Below are 23,762 nucleotides of genomic sequence, written 5' to 3'. Positions count from 1 at the left end.
GAAACCATCAGACAAATCTGCATTGGGAAATGATCGTCAGTGGAAGTTAATTCTCATCATTTTAGTGGAAGAATAATGTAAAGAACTAGTTACCTTGATCCAGACACCAACTGAATATCTAGAAATGTTATTTAGGGAGATGTACATCGTTACCCCTCTGTCCAAGGAGGTTGTTTCCCAGCAATACCTTGACTCATATTTACAAAAAAATTATAACAATAAAACAGAGGCAAGTGAGGTGGAGAAGTGGATTTCAAACTACCCTCTCGTTACCACTAGCAGGCGCCCAAGGGTTTCACCGCTCCTGAAAACAGCGGACTGCGTTGTCTTCTCTGTCCTCCTCGACTGTAATCTGTACTTCCTGGATACTCGTTCGGAAAAAAAAAACAGTCAGCTTGAGTTTGTTATTATCTTACAGGGTTTCTACTAACCTGTAACGTATTCACACAGGAATAAGTAACTTATTAACGACCAGTGATCGACGTCTCGAGCTTATCGATGATAACGTGAAACAGGACAGCGAGGCGGAGGGCGGAGAGAAAGGTAGGTTAATGAAACCACCGACGGTTACGCGCCAGTAACTATAACACTCGTATTATTTGTCGGTATGCACTTATTTTTACGTTGTAGTTGACGCTGTGTATGTGTTGTGTCAGTTGGTATTTTACTAAGCTAAGAAAGGTGAAAGTGTGTCTGACTGGGTTATCTCTGTTTGCTTCCAGTGCGCCTGGCGCCACGTCATTGAACGACGGAGGAGTTGGGGAACAAAAAAAAGCCACCGAGTTCCTGGTGTGGACCAAAGATTAGACCGTCACAACTCACCGGCGGTATTCAAAGTGCCCCTGTCTCAGCGCTGTTTTTGTCTTAATTAGCCTACTTATTCTTTTTTTTTTTGGATTATTCTTTCTTTTTTTTTTTTAAACAATCAAGTAGTAGTTCAAAATGACGGCGTCCAACTGGGGCCTTATCATGAACGTGGTGAACAGCATCGTCGGAGTCAGTGTACTCACCATGCCTTTCTGCTTCAAACAGGTGGGTCAGCTGTGCGCGCGCCCGCGGAGGTGCAGGTGCTGCTCGCAAAATCCTCCCCCTCGAAACTCGACCACATTTCTCGACACATTTTGTCGGAGGAAGCATTTAAGACACAAATAGTCTAAAGACAACCGTGAAAACTCAAGTACAAATTTTTCAATGATATTCACTATGGGGCCGTTTATTTGTAAAACACTACTTTATTTTTAAACGCTAAACTTGCAGTATTGACAGTAGGCTAGTAGTTGTTTCAGAAACACAAGTCTTTAACTGTTTGCCCTTATTTTATTCCATTTCAGCTTCCTAGTAGGCACTCTGCATGTAGCTGTTCATATCCTCTAAAACCTAAATTAAACACATGATAGCTTGTTAAATGATCAGATGAAAGATGTTATATACATGCTAACAGATATGTATATAATGTATGTATATGTGCATCAACTAACATCTTTCCACAGCAACTGAACTGTAACTTGCAGCAAGTTGTGTGTTTTGTGTACTCAAGCAAATAAGGACATTAGCATGAAGGAAAATGTGTTTAATGACTGTCTGTGTTCCTTTATATTTTGGCATCTTCCTCATTAAATCTGTGAATGCTTTACTAATCATAAACCTCAATCTGTCATCTGGTCTGATTCTGCATTAGCAGGCTCTTAGGACGTTGTCAAAGAAGTTTTGGCACAAAAGCTAACATTCTTTTGTTGGTGTTTGTCTGCAAAAGCATTTCTGAAGTACCCTTTGGCAAGATAACGTAGGACCCCTTTGTGTAGAATAGCGTGATAGAGAATGGAGAGGACTTCAGATCGTTGTCATCTCATTGTGATTTCAGGAACCTGTTTCCTCTGAAGCATGTCACTTCCTTCCTAACAGTAGCTCCGTCTTGTTTATTTGAAAGATAAGCAATGGGGTTAAATGCGACGTGTGCTTCCTCTAAAAAAGTTTGGCCCTTTTCCGATCAATAAACACATGAAAAATAATATTCCCCTGCCCAGCATGTGAAGGTAATGCAAAGATTTCTCAGCCCTTTTCCGGCATGCCTCCCTTCAGAAGCAGAAATGAGTTTTGCCATCAAAAACAGAATCAATTTGAAGTGTTATCTCTTCGAACTAGCCAGGGGACCTTGACACAACATTTTGAGTGTTAACTCTCCGTCTCTCCGCTCACAGTGTGGCATTGTGCTGGGAACCCTCCTGTTGTTTTCCTGCTCATGGATGACCCACAAGTCTTGCATGTTCCTGGTCCACACGGCCAGCAACACCAAACGAAGAACCTACGCCGGACTGGGTGGGTAAAAAAATATCGACTAGTGTAAATAACTGCTAAATGTCCTTATTTTGCGTGATGGAATGGGCCAGCAATTATGTCTTTACAGTTACTCAGTTTAGAGAGGGGAGTTTGTGCTTAGCAGCCGGAATCGCTTTGGCAAAATAGACAAATGGAATGAAAGCTGGATAAGTAGTGACGCTGTTTTGATCTGGTGTCTTGGCGTTGTTAACGCTGATGTAACTCCTCTCTCTCTCTCTGCAGCTTTCCATGCTTATGGGAAACCAGGAAAAACACTGGTGGAGATGAGGCAAGTGTCCCTGTTCTTTTCACAGCACACCCCGTGTTCTTGTGTTTCGTATTTTCTGCAGATGAATGATCTAGGTCTGAGAATACTGGAACATTTATTGAGCTTTGTTTTCTTTGGGTTTCCATTGTAGGTAGAAGGTAAATACAGTAAAGATGAAAGAGTTGAAAGGAGGGTCGGGGCATTTGCTCCTGAAATGTTAGCCGGAGATAACGGATGCGTCTGTCACTCTCTCTCTCTTTCCCTGCAGTATGATCGGTTTGATGTTGGGGACCTGTATAGCCTTTTATGTTGTCATTGCTGATTTGGGCTCAAATTTCTTCGCTCAGCTGTTGGGTTTACAGGTTTGGAATCAGTATTCATATAATTCACTTCTGTACCTGCATATTTATTACATTGATATGATCAAGATGTTTGGGTTTCATTTGACTTTCCTCTACCTTGTTTTGATTTTACTCTTGCATCATCAAAAACAGTTCACACCACGCAGCAAATGTACAGAAACTGTGTTTTTTTTTATCACCTTCGTCCTGTTAAGGTGACGGGCAGTTTCCGTGCGCTGCTGCTGGTCGCCGTGTCGCTGTTCATCGTGCTCCCTCTGAGCCTGCAGAGGAACATGATGTCGTCCATCCAGTCCTTCTCAGCCATGGCACTCATCTTCTACACCCTTTTCATGTTCACGGTGAGCCCGCTGTCAGACAGACAGACAGCTACACTCTGCGCATCACACCAAGAAACCTGTCAGTCTCTTGAGTATGAGGCCGTATTGTCACAAAAAAAATCAAAAGAATGCTGATCAGATCTAAATCTAAGTTTACCTCTGATACGGCTATAGACGCTCTGCTCGCAGTTCAGGAGACAGTTGGATGGACCAAACCATCCAAAGGCAGGGATTCTAGGGGTTAAAATTTCTGAGTATTACAGCCAAGCTAATTCAATACAGAGTACAAACTAAACTGAGGTTTGAAGAGAACTGTTGCTTTTGGCTTTCATCATTTCATACCAGTTTTGAAACCAGTTTAAACTAATCTTTGCTGGTGCCACCCACTGACAGATTTTGTGGTAAGTTATCAGTAACATATTCACGCAGCATTCAACACTTAAGAGCTTTTTGAACAAGAAATATGTTTATTAAAAACTTTTTTTTTAGAATTTCTCAGTTTTTGTCAGTTATGTGTTCCTTGAAGACATATTTATATATACATATATATATATATATATTACAGATTATTGTACAACTTACAGTTTAGCTTTGTCTTGCTCTCTCTCAACTTCTTGTTTGGACAAGTGTTACTTTGTCGCACCACATGTGGATTCTTCCTTATTTGCTCCATTGTACAAGAAACTATGTTTTCCTTACCTACACAATATTGTCTTGCTCCTCCTTTTAAAGAGCAAATCCGCACTAAATCATATCAGGCAGAAAACAGTTGCTGTGCTTTATGGACTGAGATATGGGCTATTATCTGCGGAAACGCCACTTGGAAATGGCCACTAGAGACGTTTTACGCACAGTAAGTGCAAAGCAAATAGAATTCAGGTGGCCGGTAACAACGAAAGAAATTGTCTATCTTCCTCACTTGTTACAGACTTCCTACTGACTAATTTTTCTCATTTTGAAATGCAGCGTTTGTCAAATATATTTATATTTTAATTCTCTTCTTTTCATTAGAACAGTGAGTATTGTAGTCTTTTCTACAGTCAGAATGAGTTTCCTGTTTCTACCTACCTTTATGGGTTGGCACTGACTGAAACATCACTATCACAGATGGCTGCTGAACTATCTCTTAGGTTAATAACCCTGATGATTACTTGGACATAGCTCCATAAGGAAAAAAAACTTGTTGATTTCTCTATCTGTTTGTGCATACTCTGCATGGAGCACATTTTGTGCTAATACACGTATATTAAAACACTCGCCCCCACCAAGGTAACGGTGACTCGAAGAAGGCACACAACAATGCAGTCATATGCCAGCTAAGTAGCCCAATAAAGGAGTGACTGCTTGTTGTATTTAGCTTGTTGTAATTAGGTGGATCCTGAGACAGTCGAGCAGCAGTTTTCCGCCTCATGGGATTTGGCTTATTTACTCTTTAAATGTGCACACAGACTTTGTGTGTACAGCTTTGTTTTACAGAACAGCAGTTCTGCTTAAACAGTCTTCAAACTGCTGCTGATATCCTCTCTGTGTGATGTGACATGTACATGTTTAGCATGCTGTTAACCTAGAACAGTGTTGTGGCGTGTCCAGCTTTAGATCCAGGCCCGCCCCTGGCCCAGCCCAGACCCCTGACCCTCTAACAGTGATGTATCTCCTTCCCTCCCTCTTTCATCCTACCCTTAATTGTTCTCCTCTTTACTCTCTCTTCATTGTAACTTCCCTGGTTCTCCTCGTCTTTTTCCACTCTTGTCCTTCTCCCCTTTCCACTCTCCTTTACTACCCTCTCTCACCCCACGTATGCGAACCTTTCTCCCTCCCGCCGCTTTTTCTGCTTCTGGTGCCGTAGATAGTGTTGTCATCTCTGCGCTACGGCATAATCTCAGGCTCCTGGGTGGAGCGGGTTCACCTGTGGTGCTTCAAGGGCGTCATTCAGTGCCTGCCCATAATCGCCACAACCTTCTGCTGTCACCCGTAAGTAAACCATGGAAACCACCCCCAAAATAACAGCACTGTCAGGGCAGTGGGGGAGGGGCGGAGAGTGAAGGAAGCCCAGTGTTTGCCGTGCAACGACATGCTCCTTAAGCCTTCCTCCAACCTACCTGAACCTTCTGCCCATTCCTCTTCCACTCATCCCCATCCCTTAATTCTGGTTTGGTTTGAGCTGTTTGAGCTCTGTGACTTTCTTTATATGTATGTGTGTGTGTGTGTCTTTGGTGGCAGTAGTAATAAGGCAGAGGGGTATAACTTGCTGAAGTGAAAGTTTAATCTTGGCTGCCTTCTGACCATTGCCCCACACCTAGACTGAGGAGCCTGGGTGTGCGCGGGGCAGGTTGGAGGGTTTTGGATTTTTTTCCAGGCAATGAAAGGAGCAAGACATAGGAAACACATGCTGGTGAAAAACCTGTGACGTTGTCTATATAACCCATATGGCTCTTATTTTTCCATTAGAGTTTTGATTTTATCCATTTTGTTTCACCTTCATCACTGAGTTTTTTTTTTTTGTTTTTTGTTTTTTCCCCCAGCTATACAGGTTTTTCATCCACTATGGGTTTCCTGTCATTTCCCTCTCTTCATTTTCCCAGATTTTTCACTCTTCATTCAGTGCTTTCATCATCTTTCTGTGAGCTATCAACATGGGTTTAGCTCCATCTTCATGTTCTCCCTCCAATTGTATTCATTTGGTTTGGGCTATAATCCCCACCCCCCTCCCTCCCCGCCTCCTTCCCCTCAGGTGGTGCTGTCCTCGTTCAAACACGGGCTGCTCAGTGGCTGGTGGCTAGGGCAGGTCAATGTGGTGCGCTGGGAGGGTATGTTTCGCTGTCTCCCCATCTGTGGGATGGCCTTCGCCTGTCAGTCGTAAGTACTCCTCACGCCCTTCCACTCGCTCAGGATCATGTAATGAAAATCATGTGAAAAAAGGCTATGAAATTTTTTAATTTTTTAAGCTAGGCGCTCATTGATTTTATACAGTCTTGACAGTAGTCCTTAAAGTATGTGCTGAGTAATTCCCAGTCGTATCCACTCAGTGATTCTGTGAATAAGACCTTTCACTGCTGCAAATAGAAACTGAGCAAATATCACAATAAGTACATGTATACTCACAGCATTCCTTGAAGCCAAAGTGAAGGGTTTGAGGTGAGTTTGTCATGTAAAGAGAAGCACTGCTTTGATGAGGAGATGGCATGATAAGTCATAACTTGTTGCAAAGAGAAGCGACCTGTTTGGCTCAAATGTTTTTCATGGTTTGCTCATCAATCTCTGCTCCATCATGGGGTCGGCCTTCTCTAGAATGAACCCGAAACTTCAACTTCTGTTCGTCCGCTCAACTCCTCGTTTCTTTTTCTTTTTTTTTTTCTCCCTGCACTGCTGGGGAATATAGCATAATCTGGCTGTTTGAGACGAGCAGACGCCTGAAATGAAACCCATCTCAAAAGCTGAAATCTGAGTTCTAAACGAACCGATAAAGGAGGCCGGCTCTGTGCTGGGGACTGCTTTTCAGCCCCTGGAGTCGACTATGCAAAGAGTGTTGCTAAAGCTGCTCAACATAATTAACAATACTGCAAATCCTCTCCATAGCATAAACAATAAACAACAAAGTGTGTTCAGTCAGAGGCTTCTTCAGCTCCACTGTTGCATTCATTCTTGCCCATTGGATTAACTCTACACAAATCCCTTTTCTTTTTTTTTTCTCTTTCTTTTTTTTTAAACAATGACTAATAACTGATTTAATCTTTATATCACAAAAATAATTCCCCATGACATGGACAGTTTCTTCAATGACTAAACGAATATTAAAATCTGCTAAATTCTTATTCTTGGATGAAGACCTGCTGATGAAACCCTGCCTTTGCATTCCGTTGACTTTCCCCGCTGTGTGTGCAGAAATTGCACTAATCACCGCTTCTCTTTATTATGATTTTCCTCTCATTGTTTTCACATTCATCCCTCTGCATGCTCGATCACCCCCCTTTTTTTTGTCCTGTCCTCTGTGATTTAGCGCTTGCTCTGAGTTTGCTCTTGGGTTGTGGTTAGCATGAAGTGTCAGCTGGAATCTTGGTGGATGAAGTTCATCTTTGATTAGAATGCTGTGTGAGGAAAGAGTTGTTATGGCGAGGTCGCCAGACGTTTGGGTGGTGGTAGTGGTGGTGGCGTTTGTTGGGTGACTGTAGTCCGGAGTTAGAGAATAGACTTTAATTAATGTAAACAGCCAAAGCCAATAAAACATCGTGGCGTTTTGGGCATGTGCATGTCGCCCAAAATGAAGAAAGTACATGCTTGTTGTACTTGTGTGTTTTGTGCGTCAGTTCCCACTAGTTGTGCTAAGTGATATTTGGCTGGGTGATTTCTTGGCCTGTGGTCAGGCTGAGCGAGGCAAGCGCTCCGTTAGGCGGCAGGCAGCTTAAGCCAAACCACTAATCAACACATTGGAATGCGGCCATCTTACAGACACACTGATGTATTCACAGGCTGATTAAACAGCTCTCAGCACATTGAATTTTTATTACATTCATGAAATGTGTTTACTTTCAGTTAAAGCATTACTTAACATCACCATTATGACGAAATGGGAGCTGGCTCTGTTGTTTTTTTTGGGGGGGGGGGTTGAACGTTTGAATAGAGCTGGAGCAGTTGGCTCATAGCAGAGGGATGTAGTAGAAACGTGTGCAGCGAGAATGTTCTTCCCTAATGCCACAGTCAGGATACGGTGGCACTCAAAAGTCTGAGCACCCCGGTATTGACTGAAACGGCGTCAATATGAATCGTTAAAAAGGGAGGCGATCTCCAGAAGGCACAGTGTTAGAGATGGAAAAGGAATAAGTGCGGTGAAGGGACTTCCTCAAAGGTGTCGAGGCTTAATTTGTGAAGGCTTTGGCTTCAGATTTCCCAGACATCATCAGTGAAGGCCCACAGGACACATTTCAAAGCTCGATAAGTTGTCTGACTCTTTAACCTTTTCCCAATGATTAACAGCCGTGGTCTCCTCTAAGCAGTGGCACTGACAAATACAGAAACTGCTGTCCACCTAAGAGGAAAAGCCTATAAAGGGATTGCAAAGTGTTTTAAGATTGCTACTTCCTCCATCAGTTCAAAAGTGGGATGCAAGGATTAGAATATCACCCAAACCAAGATCACTTGCTACAACAGAACTTTAGAAAGACAATCAGTTCATGAAAGTGAAACATTTTTCTGTTCTGTGGAAAATTTCAGCTCATCTTGAATTTAAGGGCGGCAGCCCGTCTCCAAACGGTTCCGTATTGTTTTAGGCTCCGTGGAAAATCGAATATCGTTTTGAGATTTGCAAATTGGTGCGTGGCCTCGGCATCTTGCAGCCGTTTTCAGACGCACCGACTTAGAGAGCGATGGCCAGACTTTTGCATGCCACTGTATTTTCAAGTTGCTGACCTGATATGCCGCCCACCCGTGAGCATTTCCCTCCTCTACTTGGAAGACGTTCTCCATCGCATCTCCTGTTGTTAAAGGGATAGTTCGCCTCTTTTGACATGAAGCTGTATGACATCCAATATTGGCAATATCGTGCATGAAAATTGACTTACCCCCTACTGCGTGCTGTGAGCCGAGTTCCAGCTTCGTTTTGGCGTTGACGAAGGTAGTCCAGCTAGTTGGCTGGGGTTTAAAAAATAAAGCGTTTTGCTTCTCAAAACAATATGCGTTCAAAAGAGTAATATATTTGCATCACAAAATCGTTTTGCAGGAAAAAAATCAGACCTCACAATCGCTTGGCGCTATTTTCTCTCGCTTCGTATCACTGCGTGCTGTGTAGACCGAAGTGCAGACCGAGCAGTAAACACAGTAACAGGCGCGGCAGGCGCCAAAACGAGGCTGGAACTCGGCTCACAGCACGCAGTGGGGGATAAGAAAATGTTCATAAACGATTTTGCTAATATTGGATGTCATACAGCTTCATGTCAAAAGAGGCGAACTATCCCTTTAAGTAGCGAGGACATTAGCCTCTGAGTCAGGATTGTTGGGTGACCATTAGAAGCTTTGGCTCCGCATTAACCATACATCGTTTTATTTAACCTTGGCCATAAGATTTACCGGTTCGTGGATTAAACAAGCGTCAGGGAATAGCATCATGGGACACTGCTCGCTAGTAAAACCAGAGTGTGTGAAAGTGAGACATGCGGAGGGAGAACAAGGGCCAGAGAAAGTTACGGCTCCTTGCTCCCTCTCTCATCTCGTCTCTGTGGCTCCTCCTTTGTACGAGAGGAAGAAGGCGAGCAAAAAGACTCTGCCAAGAAAGTTTATAATGCTCTAAAACCTGTCAGGCACTCGCTGTTATATATATGAAGCCTGTAAATTTACTGGTTAATGCGCCGATGGACCTCTGGCACGGAGGAGGAAATGATGGAGGGGGGGCAGACATCTGGCTTAACGGACAGACAATGGGGCCCGGTCATGTAGTCCTTTCTGCTTACGAAGGTTCCTAACTGAATGAAATGACTCCAGAAGTGTCATAAGTAGCAGCCACGCTGAGAGCTGCTCAAAGGAAACGGAGCTCGGGTGCTCCCGTTATTATCTCCTTTGAGCAAGAAACCCTGGACTGTCCTTTCTGGAAGAAAGGAGACGATTACTTCCGACAATTCCCTGCGACTTGCAACTTTCAATGCTACACTTGATTATTTTCATCCTCTCGTACTAATTGTAATTAGTGTTAATAGATATTTGGAATGGAGGGTGAGAGTGAGAAGCCTGTGACAGCAATATATTGAACTTTTGTGCCTTTGTAAACCACGTTAGTATTTATACGATGTCTTTTCATGTAGATATGTAAGACGGCCTCCGTGTAACAACACGGTAACATTGCATTTGAGGATGCATTTCAGGCCTTTTTTGTTGAATATTTATCAGCTCAGTGTAAGTGCGGTCGGATTCTCGTTGCCTTGGAAATTTCTCCTACGGTCTTTCCTCAACTCCGTGACTTTCTCATGGAGGCCGAGGAAAAGAGCTTAGGGAAAAAAAGTTAACGGGAGGAAGTGTTCGACCGTACCCATGCAATCTCACGCTCAGCCTCAGCCAGCCTTGACTACTGTCACCCACTCCGAGTCACACACATGCAAGAAGTGCACCCACTTTGAACGCACATCCTCCCCCACTGCCATTACATTTCACGCATGTTCCGCCCGTCACACAACCGCTATGTTAACGCACCTGCTGCGCAGTGCATCTAAACTACACTATTTGTGGATGTTTGGGTTTTTGGGAGCCTACTTTTGCAATCAGTTATGCACTAAAGTAAAAATAAAAATAAAAAAAAAGAAGATGCTCCACCCCTCACGTGTATGGAGAAGGTCTGTCATAATCAATTTTTTTAAGTCCGGAAACTGTAAAATGTCTCCCGACTGATTTTGCAACATATGTAATCTTTCTTCACCTCCATTCACTGAGCTTGCTCTGAAACTGTTTGCAGCTCCTCTGAGAGGCCAGTTGAAAATCTCTGATCTAATCGATTGCTGTATTAAGTGCAAAATGGTAAAACAGACTCTAAGTATATCGGGTAATGCAATTGAGAGACAAAGCAAACAGTGGCTCAGAGTCAATGTAGTACTGTATGACATCAAAACAAAAAAAAAAAGGTTGATGAGTTGGGGCTGGACATGTTTGCCAAAGCTGGCAGGGCACTGTCGTGAATACACTCGCAGTCAATGAAAGAACATGCCGGACTACAGAGTAGTAGACAATAGAAATTGCCGTTTGAAATGTTAAAGTGACGGTGTTAAAACTGTCATGGAATTAAAAGAAAAAAAGAAGGAAAACAAATCAGTGGTGTGAGTTTGTTGGTGACTAGGAGATGAAGAAAGGGATGCATCATTTGATTACTGAGCAGCACAAATGGGCCCACATATGGCTGCTCATTAAAGAGCTCTACAGAGTGGTTTCCTAAACCATATTTGAAGTAAGTGGCCGTGAAGCCTGTCATTTAGTCAGCTGTTGGTGCAGAACTAGAACAACTCAATTTGCCGAACATCTGCAGGACTACACTCCTTGACCTCCGGGCTAAATCGGGATGGTAGAGTGCGTCCTTCTGGCGGAGAGTTTTGTAGCTATGTGTGATAATGCAGACGGTGCATGATATATACAACAGTATCAGTGTGTGGGCACGCCGAGTGTGGTGTTTAGGGCTGCTTGTCTCTCACAGGCAGGTGCTGCCGACATACGACAGTCTGGATGAGCCATCTGTCAAACGCATGAGCACCATCTTCACCTCGGCCCTCAACGTGGTCACTATCTTCTACATCACTGTGAGTGGAGTCGCACCTCTACGCACAGCAGCCGCTGCTTTTTTGCACCTTTACATTTCATTTGGAAAAACGAAAATGAGAAAAATGAGGTTTATTATTTGGGAACTTGCTGTCCTCCATCATTCCTTCTGTGTCGTTTTTTTCTTCTCTTTTGTGTCCCCTTCCCCTCTGCCGACCAGGTGGGCTTCTTTGGCTACGTCAGCTTCACAGAGAACATTGCAGGCAACGTGCTGATGAACTTCCCGTCCAACCTGGTGACAGAAATGATCCGAGTGGGCTTCATGATGTCCGTGGCCGTTGGATTCCCAATGATGATCTTGCCATGCCGGCAGGCTATCAACACCATGCTTTTTGAGCAGCAGGTGGGCTCAAAGACCACTCACACACTTCCTGTTTGTACCACGCATAAACAGCACGAGGACTGTTTTAGAGCCTGGCTCGGGCCGGATTTTTCTGTCCGAGCCCGGCCCTCAACCGACAGAAATGTTCTCAAATCCGACCCGAGCCCGAGATTAATTAAAATATTTGTGTCCGAGCCCGCCGGAAGCCCGAGACCAGTGACCAACGCAAAACGGCGCACCCTAATCAGTAAATACACATTGGTGACAGCGCACCATTATCCACCATAATCCATTATAGCTTAAAGCGTTTCCACACAGTGGATTTCCCCCTCTCATTTTCCACGACTTTCAGTTCTCCAGAAGCTATTTTTCTTTTAATGTCCTCCATAGCGCTTCCAGCCAACTGAGCTCGGCTGCACTGATCGCACGTGTTTAATGTAAAGTTGTTCGAATGTTCGATATGCGTGCGTGCGCACCGAGCATGCACAGACCACAGATGCACACAGATGCATGCTGCACGGCATGAGGCACGAATAGCCTACCAACATTTTCATTTATGCATATTCAATTATTTATGTTTACCACAAAAACTGACGTTTGCAATGAACTGAAACCTGTCCTCTGGCTGTTTATAATTTTCACGATGTCTGCTTGCTTTCGAGCCCGACCCGAGTCCAACAAGACATTCTATTTTTTTGTCCGAGTCCGGCCCGGCCCGTCGGGTTCCAACAGGGCCCATCGGGCTTCGGTTGGGTTGCCATACTCTAGACTGTTTACATGTCTCCCATCAGAGAGAAATCTATGCTCGAAAATGGCTCTTGTGTCCAAATCGTGCCGATATTGGAACGATGAAGGTTGGGATACAAAGTTTGAGGCTAGCTCATATGTCCACATTCAGGCTGTCCTTGATGTTACAGTAACAGCCACTCTCACAGTTGCCGTTTTCAAGATTTCAAACATGCTGTTACCCTTGGCAATATTGCTTATTGACTCCGCACCTTGGAGGTATTGTTATTGGCTTTTTAAAATCTGGCTTTGCGTTGTTTTATTTTCTTGTTGGCCTGTCCCTCTTTCGCTTTTTTATATATTTTTTTTTTACTGTGCGGCTGTGATCCACAGAGTTAATGGTTGCGAATGTGAGTTGTAATAGCCAGTATCAACACTCAGTTAGAGAGAGGGGGAAATAAAGCGAGACATGGTTTGCTTGCGGCCCCGTGCATCAGTGCAGAGCTCGCGGTGCTGCACGAGGTGGCAGCAGGGGCTATTGTGACGCTGCATCGAATGATACAAACCGAAGACAGTAAATCTGCTTACACAGCGAGCGAATAGATGTTCGACGTCAGTTTCGTTTTTCTGAAATAAGCTTTAACACATAAAACACGGAAAATTTAATAGGGGATGGCAAAAACATTGAACAGACTGAATCTATACACAGAGTGGCAGAGTCATGAAAAGGAGAGAACACCTAAGAACTTCCAGTTATTTGCAAATGGTAGAATACTGGTTATTATATGAGCATTATGAGCGCGATTGCATCCCAGTACGTTCAACATGTTATGGTTCACAGTAGCATTGCACGTAAGCAAAGTAATATGGAAACACAGCAACGGCAAGCAAAAATCGTGCTTCTCAAAGCCGGACATTAGACTCAAATGGGCCCGAGCATCCAGCGCATGCTTCGCAGTTTCTGTTCAGCCCACAGCAGAGGCAGCCAGTAACACCAAAAACAGTCCATTATAAGTGTATGTTAATACAGACCAAATAGTGCTCATTCACATCTTTTTTTCTGTTAAATTGTGTCAGACAGATAGACACGTCAGAAATTGTGACTGAACCTCCCCCCTTTAAGACTACGAGTTAACTTGCAGTCACATTTTCATTCTGTCGCTCTGCTCATCATCATCCGCTCTGATCATCTGACAAAGTCACCATTCGGGTGACTTGAAGACAACATCTGTGCGGTAATCTCTGCTATGCTTGTATGTACGACCATCTCCTCCAGGGGAAGATGAAAGCGGCAGAATGTCTTAAAGTTTTCTGACACGGTCCATGTTGGGCATACTTCAGTCGATAACAAATTGGAGATTGGTTAAAGTCGATGTTGATTTATTTTTTTGTTCTTATTTCCCTTTTCTCCCTTCTCTTTTACAGCAGAAGGATGGAACGTTTGCTGCCGGGGGTTACATGCCTCCTCTGCGCTTCAAGATGATCACCCTCTGCATTGTTTTTGGCACCATGCTGGGAGGCATTCTCATCCCCAACGGTACGACCTGCGTGCATGTGTGCTTGTGAACGATTGGGCATGGACTGAAATTATACGTGTGTGTGCAGCTCACAGGAGGTCTTTAAGGTGCATGTGCTCCTTTATGTGGGCGGGGTAGCTGGGGAGCTTTACGATGTGTGTGAATGTGACTTTACGAGTCAGTGACTGTCACACTCTAACACAGTCCCTAAATCAGGGCCCTAACTTTTATCTCCTTTTAGATGGGCTGACAGGTAGATGGGGCTATTATTCTTCCAGTCTCTCTCTCTCTCTCTCTCTCTCTCTCTCTCTCTCTCTCTCTCTCTCTCTCTCTCTCTCTCTCTCTCTCTCTCTCTCACACACAACCTCTGTGAGGTTCTTTAAGTTGGTGGCCCTTGTGCAAACGTTTCTTCATTATTTTAGCATTATTTTACATTTCATTCAATGTGTAATTTGGTGGCTGTTTGACAAACTTTTGAAGATTGAATGGGGCAACACAGGCGCACACTCCCACAGACACGCACGCAGTGCGTTGTTTGTGTCTTTGTGTATCTAATCAGACTAATAGACTGAAGAGAAAGGAAGTGTGCACCCCTGGGAGAGTGGACACTAAATCTGAGGGAAACAATATGGTGTCCGTCCTCTGGTTGAACGATGGGTTTCCGGGCTCGACGCCCAGCAGGCCGGTCCACAGACGCATGGGTGGGGCCAGGGCCCGCGGCTCAGTGCCAGGAGCAGCATGCTATGGATGGTGCCAGCTGTGCATGCCACAGGCTGGTTGGCTGGTTCGAATGCAGCTCGCAATAAGGAGCTTGGACCTGGGGAAGACTTTCTGTAGAAGTGTTGAACAGTATCTCAGATGGACGCAGATTCCCGAGTTTCGGCAGATTGGATGCTTATCCATGTTTAGTTTTGTCCGGTCGAGTTTGCATCATAACCCCAACAGCTGGAGAGGCAGATAATGGCTTATAATGTTTGGTATAATTATTTGAACAGATAACTCATTCCTAACACACGACATCTGCAGAGCTATACGCTGAGGTAGAAACGACTCATTTGGAATCAGTGCTTATTGCTGTGTTTTTCGCTCAACAGTGGAGACCATCCTTGGTCTGACTGGAGCCACCATGGGCAGCCTCATATGCTTCATATGTCCGGCTCTCATCTATAGAAGGATCCAGAAGAATGGCTTCATCTCTCAGGTGCCTCAAAGCCTACTGCGCTACTGTGCTATCAAAATTATGTATTATATAAAATTATGCCCAGTTATCGTTTCTGACCTGTTGTGCATCTCCCCTGCAGCTGGTGCTTTTTGTTGGCCTTGGAATCCTGCTGGTCAGCACCTTTACCACCCTATCAATATCGGCCAGTAGCCCCAACTACAAGGTCCGAGCTCCTCCCCCGGCACCTGGCAAGAGCAGCCTGCTGCTACCAGACCTTCCTGAACTACACGGTAAAGATCATGACTCTCTCTAATGGCTGGCAGACACTTACCCAGTTGATGGACTGTAAATGAAAGTGGTTTACTAATGAGCCATAGAAACATTTACCTGAGTCGGGGGTTGTCTGCAGTGTGTGAGATTGGACAGCGGTGCCGCATGTAATCATTTCATGTAAAATGCACCGGCAGTACAAGAGGCGCGTTTATTTCTTGTTTTATTTTCAAAGTCACGGACTGCCGCAGCACCCTAAATGAGCAGCGTGAAGAGAATGTGAACCCGAAGCAAAGGGCCAGCGAGACTAAAACAAAGACACAAAGCCACTGCACAAGAAAGGGTTTCTGTTATCTCTCTGAGAAGAAAAGATGGAGACAAACAGAGTGACTGATAGACAGACAGGCAGGGTGAGGAGATAACCTCTTGATAATATCTGAGAGCATCGCTATGCGCTTGACATTGATGAAGCTAGATTGATGCCCTTCAAACTCCAGCAATTTCTCTCCTCCTATCTGTCTCTGTTCATTTCTTCTGCCATCCACCCTCCCCTTTAAAATACATTGTCTTCACCTCCTTCTACTCCCGTATCTCCTGTGGCAGCCATAAAATGTCTGCAAGCTGTGGCTGAATAAAGGAGCAGGGGGTGATGTGGGTTTGGGGAAGGATGAAACGCATGTGGACGAGACATCGGAGGAAACCTTTTAAGTTATTGTTTCCAGATTTTGGGTGAAACGAGAAAGGTATGGAGGGAATCCTGACGGCTCCCCGTTCTCACCTTTCACTGCCTCCCCCCTCTTACACCATGGTTCTTTTTGTTTTAACCTGTGCACGGATGTCAGGAAACGTCTCCCTCCAGCATTATTTCTTCTGTTTTCATGTTTTCACCCCTTTGTTGTTCCAAATGAAGCCCACATGGGCCCCATTTCTGCACCTGTTTCCTGTTCGTCAGTTTCAGTTTGGTATCGACCACGCCAGCCCTACCATTTGTGGCATTTGCTGCCACCTAGTGGATCTTTGTGAAATAGAAATCAAAAGCTAGAAAACGGCTAAAAGCCCACTCTGTCAGCATACATGCCTGTAGTTAAATGTCCCATTTTATTTAATGGCAGCAATTAATGTATAAAAGAACAACTAATGATAAATATTATTCAAAGCAATCAAGAAATTCCACTTTCCCAGGCATTCTTTTGTAATTTAGGTTCTGTAATGTCTCCTATTCTTTTTAGACTGTAGTTTGAGGAAAAAGTTAACCAGCAACAATACTTAACACGAGTAAAAAATATTCTAGTGTCGGAGCTCTAAAAGATTCACAAATTTAGTTGTCTTTCTATGAAGGGGGGACACAATCTAGCAAAAGGAATTATGTCCTCATAGCAAAGCCCTATCCAGTGGCAGTAATCGCTTTTTATAATAGCTTGTGTTTTGTTTGCATTCAGACAATTCCCCAATTAAGAGGCCAGAGGAGGTACAAAAGCCCGACCTTCCACCTGTAGAAGTGGCGCAGCCTGCGCCGAGGGACAACGAGGAGCCGCCCCAGATCAAAGGACCAGTTGAAGTGCCCGAGCGGAAGAAGGAGGAAGTGGTGCAGTTGGACCGTCCTGGCGCTGGTAAGAAAACTTGCACCAAAATTGGAACATCGACCGGATCTTGAGCTGTGTCGAGTCAGTGCCGTCTGTTCCCAAAGGTATCGCCATGCCAGAGGCAGAGGCCCATCGCCACGAACCGCCCAATCCCCACGACGAGGTCCAGGTAGACTCAAGAAAGAACAACGCAGAGCTCGAGGAGGACAAGAAGCAGCCTGTCCCTCCGGCAGGAGGTGTTCAGGGAGAAGTCAAAAGAGTTGTGGAGCAAGGTCCTGCTCAGAGGGCAGAGGACAGAAAAGACGACAAGACAGATGAGAAACCTGCAGAAGCGGCCGTGAGGAAAGAGGAAGCGGAACAGGGTGGCAAGGTCTTGGCCAATGAGGTGCAGGACAAGCCAGTTGCAGAGCCAGATGTGGCTCCTCTAAAGGAGGTGGAGAAGCTCAACCCTGTTAAAGATCCTCTTGCAGGGATTGCGGCAGTAGCAGCCAATCAGGCTGCAGTAGCATCGGCCGATAAAGTGGGTAAACCTCAGGATTCTGCAGGAAAAGGTGATTCTTTGAAACTGGTTTGAGGCAACAATATGAAAAAAGACGCCTCTTGAAATGTGCGACGCTGAACTAGAGATTTTTGGTGATTCTTTCTTCTTTTTTCTTTTTTTTTTTAGCTCCACTTCCCGAAGAAGAGCGTCATCTCGCGGCAGACGAGGCTCCAGCCGCAGACGGCAAAGATGCGGCAGACGAGAAGATGGACGGTAAGTAGATGACAAACCTTTGATCGAAAGCTGAGTAATGAAAGTCTTTAAGTCGCTGACATTATCACAAACAAATCCTGCGACATGCTGTGGAAAACCATTCGTGGTCTAAGAGTTTCTTGCACAACGTTCCCCAGTTCCATGGTGGGTGGAGAGGGGAAGAGTCTTAAGAGGTCAGAGCTCCACAGGGTTCGTACGGTCATGAAAAACCTGGAAAAGTTTTGAAATTTTAAAAATAAATTTCCAGGCCCTGGAAAAGTTATGGAAAAAAATATTTTGTTGAGAAGTTTTGGAAAAGTAATGGTATATATCTAGTGTTTAATCGATTATCTTAATAAAATTGATGCGCCGTAATAAAATGTAAATTGTCACGAGTTGTCTTGGGTGGAAATGTTTTCAAGCGCACTCTAGCGTGATGCTGGGCGATGTTACAGTATGCCGGGGAAGTGTAGCTTTAATAATCTGTGGCTGTCAAAAGAAAGTTACCGGCAATGGCTTGCCAGGGACGACGACCAGAATCGTGCCCGATGCAAGTTGTCACAAAAAACGTTCGATGTTTCAAATATGGGCGAAGCGGCCCTTGTTAGCCACCTGAGTGGTAAGAAACACAAGGCAATCGCCTCAGCTACTACTAGCAGCCTAGCAATAACGGCTTTCGTGAGAACACCGGCAACAGACAAGCCGCCATCCAGTAGTGCCGCGGGTTCTTCAATAAGGCAAACGACGATCCACGAGTCAAAAAACTAAATCGAAACGAAAAAAAATACAAATCGTCAGAAGACACAAGCAAGCTGTTCGCCGCTATGTTCCCCGACAGCGAGATTGCTAGGAGATTCAGCTGTGGAGAGAGGAAGTGTCCGTATGTGTGTACATTTGGGATTGCCCCTCATTTGAAGAGCCATAGTGCCAATGGAGAAAAAAAACAGATGAAATAATGTATGAACCCTGTTTATATTTATCTCCACAATATACGTATGTTGATATAAATACAAATTTGTCTTTATGATGATTTCACGACCTAATTTCCTATAGGCCTATTCATTTTCATCTCTGACTCAAGGCCTACACCAGGCAAGTGAATAATATAAATAAAAAAGTGAATATAATTAATGTAGTATAACATAGTATAACGGCAGCGTATAGCCTATAGTAAAGCATAGCCTATAGTATACGTAAATATATATATATATATATATATATATATATATATATATTATGTATAATATAGGCTATGTATATAATACGCGCGCACGCGATTGGTCTTTTGGTCATGGAAATTCAGTAAAAGGTTTTGGAAAAGTCATGGAAAAAAGTTGGTGAAAAAGTGTATGAACCCTGGCTCCAGTAAGTTTTAAAAAGATTTTGAATATGTGTTTACTATATATATATATATATATATATATATATATATACACACACACACACACACACACACTACAAGTGCTGCAAGAGCTCTTCACAGAAGGAATCAAATCCACTTAAAGTAAGTAAACAAGCTGTGATGGGAATTATTGCCCTGCATTTCCCTCCTTTGTGCACACGACAGAAAGCCCTGTAGTACGAAGAAGTTTTTCCCAAAGCAGGAATCTGAACACGGAGATTGGAACGGATTGGAGAAAGGATTGCAAAAATGAATGAATAACAGTGTCTAATTTGGAATAAGCTCATCAAAATTCAGTAGTCATTGTGGATTGATTAGTAAAAAGCATTTTCTCCTTGAATTGGTTTTAAAAAGGAAAAAAAAGGCTTTCAGTGGTGTTTCTCTGGTCTGCTGGATGCTTCTGAGGTCTTTCCCTCGTCTCACTTATGCTTGTTTTATCTGACGCGATCACGTCCTGGTCGCCTGCTCTCGCTTATTACGGCTCGTTTATGAAGGTGTGAAAGGCGGGAGCGTCGGCCTCCTTTCATCTCCTGGCTCTCGATGCTCTGCGCAGTCTTTGTATGGCTTGTTGACTTCGATATTGTGTTGTTTACTTTTTTCCCCTCTTTCTCTTCTTCTCAATCTGTTTTTCTTTTCTTTTTTCTTTTTTTTTTCTTTGTCTTTGCCGGACTCGAATCACAGTGATAAAAAAGCTGGTCGCAGGTATGAATTCCCTCTTGCCTTGTCTTGTCTTCTCTTCTCTTTATCACAGTCTGTCCCTCCAAAATTTACACTGCGGACAATGTTTTTTTTTTTAATTGATTATTCCCTGTACATGCAGTACATATAGTCATGTTACTAAGATGGATGTGAATTCAGCATGTGCTATTGTAACACCCCCCCTTCTTTTCATTTTGCCCTCTAACATAGTTTGTGTTTGTCCACTGCTGCCCATGACTACCTACTCCAGTTCAGATTTAAGGCTACAGTTTAGATCCATCTTTAGTGGAACATTGTCTGTTTCCTGTCTTCCACTTCCCACCCAGAGGCTTCCTAACCATTGCATTGTTCTATGAGAAGGTTGCTACTTAGCTTGAAGGCTTTGATTAGATGTATTGTTTGTCTCTACAGAGGGCCAGCTCGACCATGCGGTGTTGCTGCAGGTGATCAAGGAGCAACAAGAGCAACAGAAGAGACTTCTGGACCAACAGGAAAAACTACTGGCTGTCATAGAAGAGCAACACAAGGAAATCCACCAGAAACAGCCCGCTGGTGCGTATATACGCCGTGTGAATAGTTTTTAGGCGTCTTGTGTTGCTCAGTAAGAGCAGATATACAATGCTCTCAGTCATTTCAGATGAACCCTTTCAGAATGAATAACATGAAATGACAGTTTTTGGACAGTCTTCCTTTTCATGTGTCCCGTTAGCCTTTCATTCATGTGTCAGTTTACTGATGTGGTCATGATTAAGTCCATGTTTTGGATGGCTCGCAGAGGAAGGATTTAAGTCCAGTAGGGGAATAGGGGCTGGTAATTTTCCTGTCATCTTGGATGCATGTAATAAAGCATTTCTTTCTGAACACTCTGTGGAAAGATACTTTATTCAAAGAGTGGCACAAACTGGCAGCAGGTTGAGGAGTGGATTTTTAGTCAATCTTTAACCTGAAAAGGTCCAGCTAGGTCAAGCTGAATGATTAGATGCCCACACCACTGCTCCTCCACCTTGTTGCCTCCTGGCACAAAGTGGTGCCCTCTGTCCATTAGTGATCGAGCACGGGTCCGCCCATCTGCTGCATCAAGAGTCCCTCTCATTTAAACTCTCCATAAAACCTTTGAAGAAAGCCTTCTTTACCTTTGCTGCCATCCCTTAGCACTTAACACCTCTTACTTGTGTACACTGCAGGGAGGTTGCAGTTCTGAAAAGCGGTGGCACCGGAGGATAATGGGTTTCTGGCAGCAACAACAACTTTAACACTATAAACCGAACCTTTTCTTTGGATTTTTTTTCCCCAAAATGCTTTTGACTTTTCCTGACAAAAGATTAGTCACATCTCATTAGTTTAGCCGTTTCAAGACCGTTGTCCATTTTTACCTGAGGTAATAAAGCTATTTAATCGCGATAAACACCCCAGTATTCAGTAATATCCCCATCGCTTGAGGCCACATCGTTTCTTATTACGCAATAACCTGACCCTTATACATTAAATCTAACAAGCTGTCAAGTTGAAATGGTTTGAACTTAGAAAATGTGTATAAAAGTAACTGTTTTCCCGCCATAACAGGTGGCAGAAATCAGTCGGCATTAAATTTAAATGTGACAAATGTTTTTGTTTTAATAATTTAAAGGAGGTGCTGCTGATGGCGAGGTGGAAAAAGGTGTCCAGGGTCACTTGGATGTGATGGAAGGTGGAGTAGCGAAACCCAAGGAGGCTGGCCTGGCAGCAGACCTGAAGTTAGCTGGAGCTCCGCAGGTTGGAGGCGATGCGGCTCCCGCTGTCGCCCAGAATCAGGCTCCAGCTGGGGATGCGGGTGGTCAAGTCGGGGCTGTTCCAGTAGCTTATAAGGAGGATGTCGTTGCACCTGCAGGAGACTCTCATAAGCAGAGTGAGCTCGGGGCGAGGGGTGTACCGCTAGGAAAGAAGAAACCAGATGACCATCAGCCTGAGCCTGAAAAAAACGATCACGCTGCACATCTAAAAGATGACAAAAGCCTTGATAAAGAAAAGGAGACCTTTGAAAATCTTCAAAAAGAAAGGCTGGAGGAAGAAGTTAAGGCAAAACTGGAGAAGGAAGAACTTGATAGGATTATAAAGGATACAATCGCTAGAGACAAGGAGCTAGAGAAGGAAAGGATAGAGAAAGAAGTGCAGGCAAGACTGGAAAAAGAGCGCCTGGAAAAGGATAGACAGGAAAAATTGGCAATACAAAAGCAGTTAGAGAAGGAGAGGGCTGAGAAGGAAAGAATAGAGAAAGAAGTTCAAGCAAGAGTGGATATTGAACGACAGGAAAGGGAGAAAAAAGAGCAGTTGGTCGGAGAACAGAAGCTGGACAAAAAGAAACTTGAACAGGATAAAGATACTCAAGACGGGGTCCAGCAGGAGCTGCACAGAGAAGACAATGAAATAGTCGAGAGAGCGAAGAAAGAGCAGCAGGTGGAGGAGGCTCGAGAGAGGCTGGCCCAGCTGCAGCGAGCCATAGAAGCCAAAGCAGCTGAGGAAGCTGCACAAGGGGATGGTGAAGCTTTGAAGAACGGCGGACGAGACCTCAAAGAAAACGTTGCTGCTCGGGCAGACTCCAGAGAGAGGGTGGAAGACAGAGCCTTGCCTAACCTCCAGGGCTCCCATGAGAAGGTGAGGGACCAGGGAGAGACGGATCTGAGGCGGAGGCGCAGAGCACTGGGACCCAAAGAGGCTGCAGGTGCCCTGGAGGACTCCGGAGTGTCCAGGGGGGTTCGTGGGCTGGAGCCCCTGCTGGAGCTGGGGGGCTCAGACCTGCACGCAGCGCTGGAGCAGCAGCTGCTGGCCGGGGCCATGGTGCACTCACGGCAGATTAAACAGGCCTCAGAGGATGATGGGGCAAAATAACACACGTACACATTCCTATTCAAAGGCTTGACAGCACACGTACACATGCAGAACTTCCTAATACTGTGGACCATGATTTATTTAGCTGCCTTACATTCTCTTGCCTTCTAAGATGTTATGGACCAGAACATTTTCTGTTTGCTGATGCTGTGCAACTCTGGAGATAACCCAAAGTCTTTTGTAAAGAGAAAAGAGTGTGTGTAAATATTAACTTATTTTTGTCTTTGCAGCAGAGAATTGTCACTGTTGACATGTAAATACATCTATGCAAATCATATCTATGGAGCATATTGACTGGGCGAATACTGTGTTTGTATTTGTGTCACTTTAATTTGTTTTGCATCGAGCTGCTTATGGAGTCTGCCTCTGTACCATCCGTATGCGTTTTATTCTTTTTTTTGTGAAGTTTAAATGTGTTACTTTGATGTAGATATTGTACATCTGTTTGTAATGTGGGGTTGCTTTGAACTTACAGTGACCACAGATCACATGTAATGTGGGTGGACGTCCCTTGATAACTCATTTGACTCCAATTTCAGTTGAAGGTAACTGAATTTAACCTCGCGCTAGAGCAAAGTGGTGCGTAGTGTAGCCTTACTGTTTGATAAACCTCGACAAACAAAGCAGCTTATCTGGATTCATGACTAGTTACAAATGATTTCACCTTGTCCGTTTATAAGTGCCTTTCAATCCATATGCTGCTGTACTTTGTGGTCCTTTCTTCTCCAAAACCTCTCGTTTTAATCAGTAGTGGTGACAAAATTACGCTGAGGACGGTGGAAGGAAAGCTCGGCGTTTCTTGGCAGTGCAGCTCCTCTGAAAATTCCTTCATCGGTTAGTAATTCAACATCTTGGACCTTTGTACGAGAGAGTATTTTTCTATGTGCAATGTATTTCTGTACATCTTGCTGATAAGAATAAATAAATAAAAACTCTA

At 44.1% G+C, this 23,762-nt stretch overlaps 1 protein-coding gene across 3 annotated transcripts; it reads left to right on the top strand.

Annotated features, from left to right (window-relative positions):
- The first annotated feature begins 349 nt into the window (after nt 1–349).
- slc38a10 (solute carrier family 38 member 10) lies at nt 350–23,762 on the top strand. 3 transcript variants are annotated; one of them, XM_075458068.1, is made up of 18 exons: nt 350–543; nt 723–1,032; nt 2,199–2,316; nt 2,560–2,605; nt 2,853–2,946; nt 3,141–3,284; nt 5,995–6,119; nt 11,425–11,527; nt 11,707–11,889; nt 14,020–14,131; nt 15,206–15,312; nt 15,413–15,563; nt 16,983–17,153; nt 17,231–17,677; nt 17,794–17,880; nt 19,943–19,963; nt 20,372–20,512; nt 21,588–23,762. In XM_075458068.1, the coding sequence occupies exons 2-18, from the start codon at nt 943–945 to the stop codon at nt 22,823–22,825; spliced, it is 3,378 nt and encodes a 1,125-aa protein (XP_075314183.1). In that variant the 5' UTR covers nt 350–543; nt 723–942; the 3' UTR covers nt 22,826–23,762. The 3 variants fall into 3 exon arrangements, with proteins under 3 accessions (XP_075314183.1, XP_075314182.1, XP_075314184.1); XM_075458067.1 differs by lacking the exon at nt 5,995–6,119 and adding an exon at nt 5,110–5,234; XM_075458069.1 differs by lacking the exons at nt 5,995–6,119; nt 19,943–19,963 and adding an exon at nt 5,110–5,234.

The sequence above is a fragment of the Odontesthes bonariensis genome, chromosome 23 (genome assembly GCF_027942865.1).
Source record: "Odontesthes bonariensis isolate fOdoBon6 chromosome 23, fOdoBon6.hap1, whole genome shotgun sequence".
Classification (NCBI taxonomy): domain Eukaryota; kingdom Metazoa; phylum Chordata; class Actinopteri; order Atheriniformes; family Atherinopsidae; genus Odontesthes; species Odontesthes bonariensis.
The sequence above is the reverse complement of the archived record's forward strand: the minus strand, read 5'-3'. Positions and strand labels throughout refer to the sequence as shown.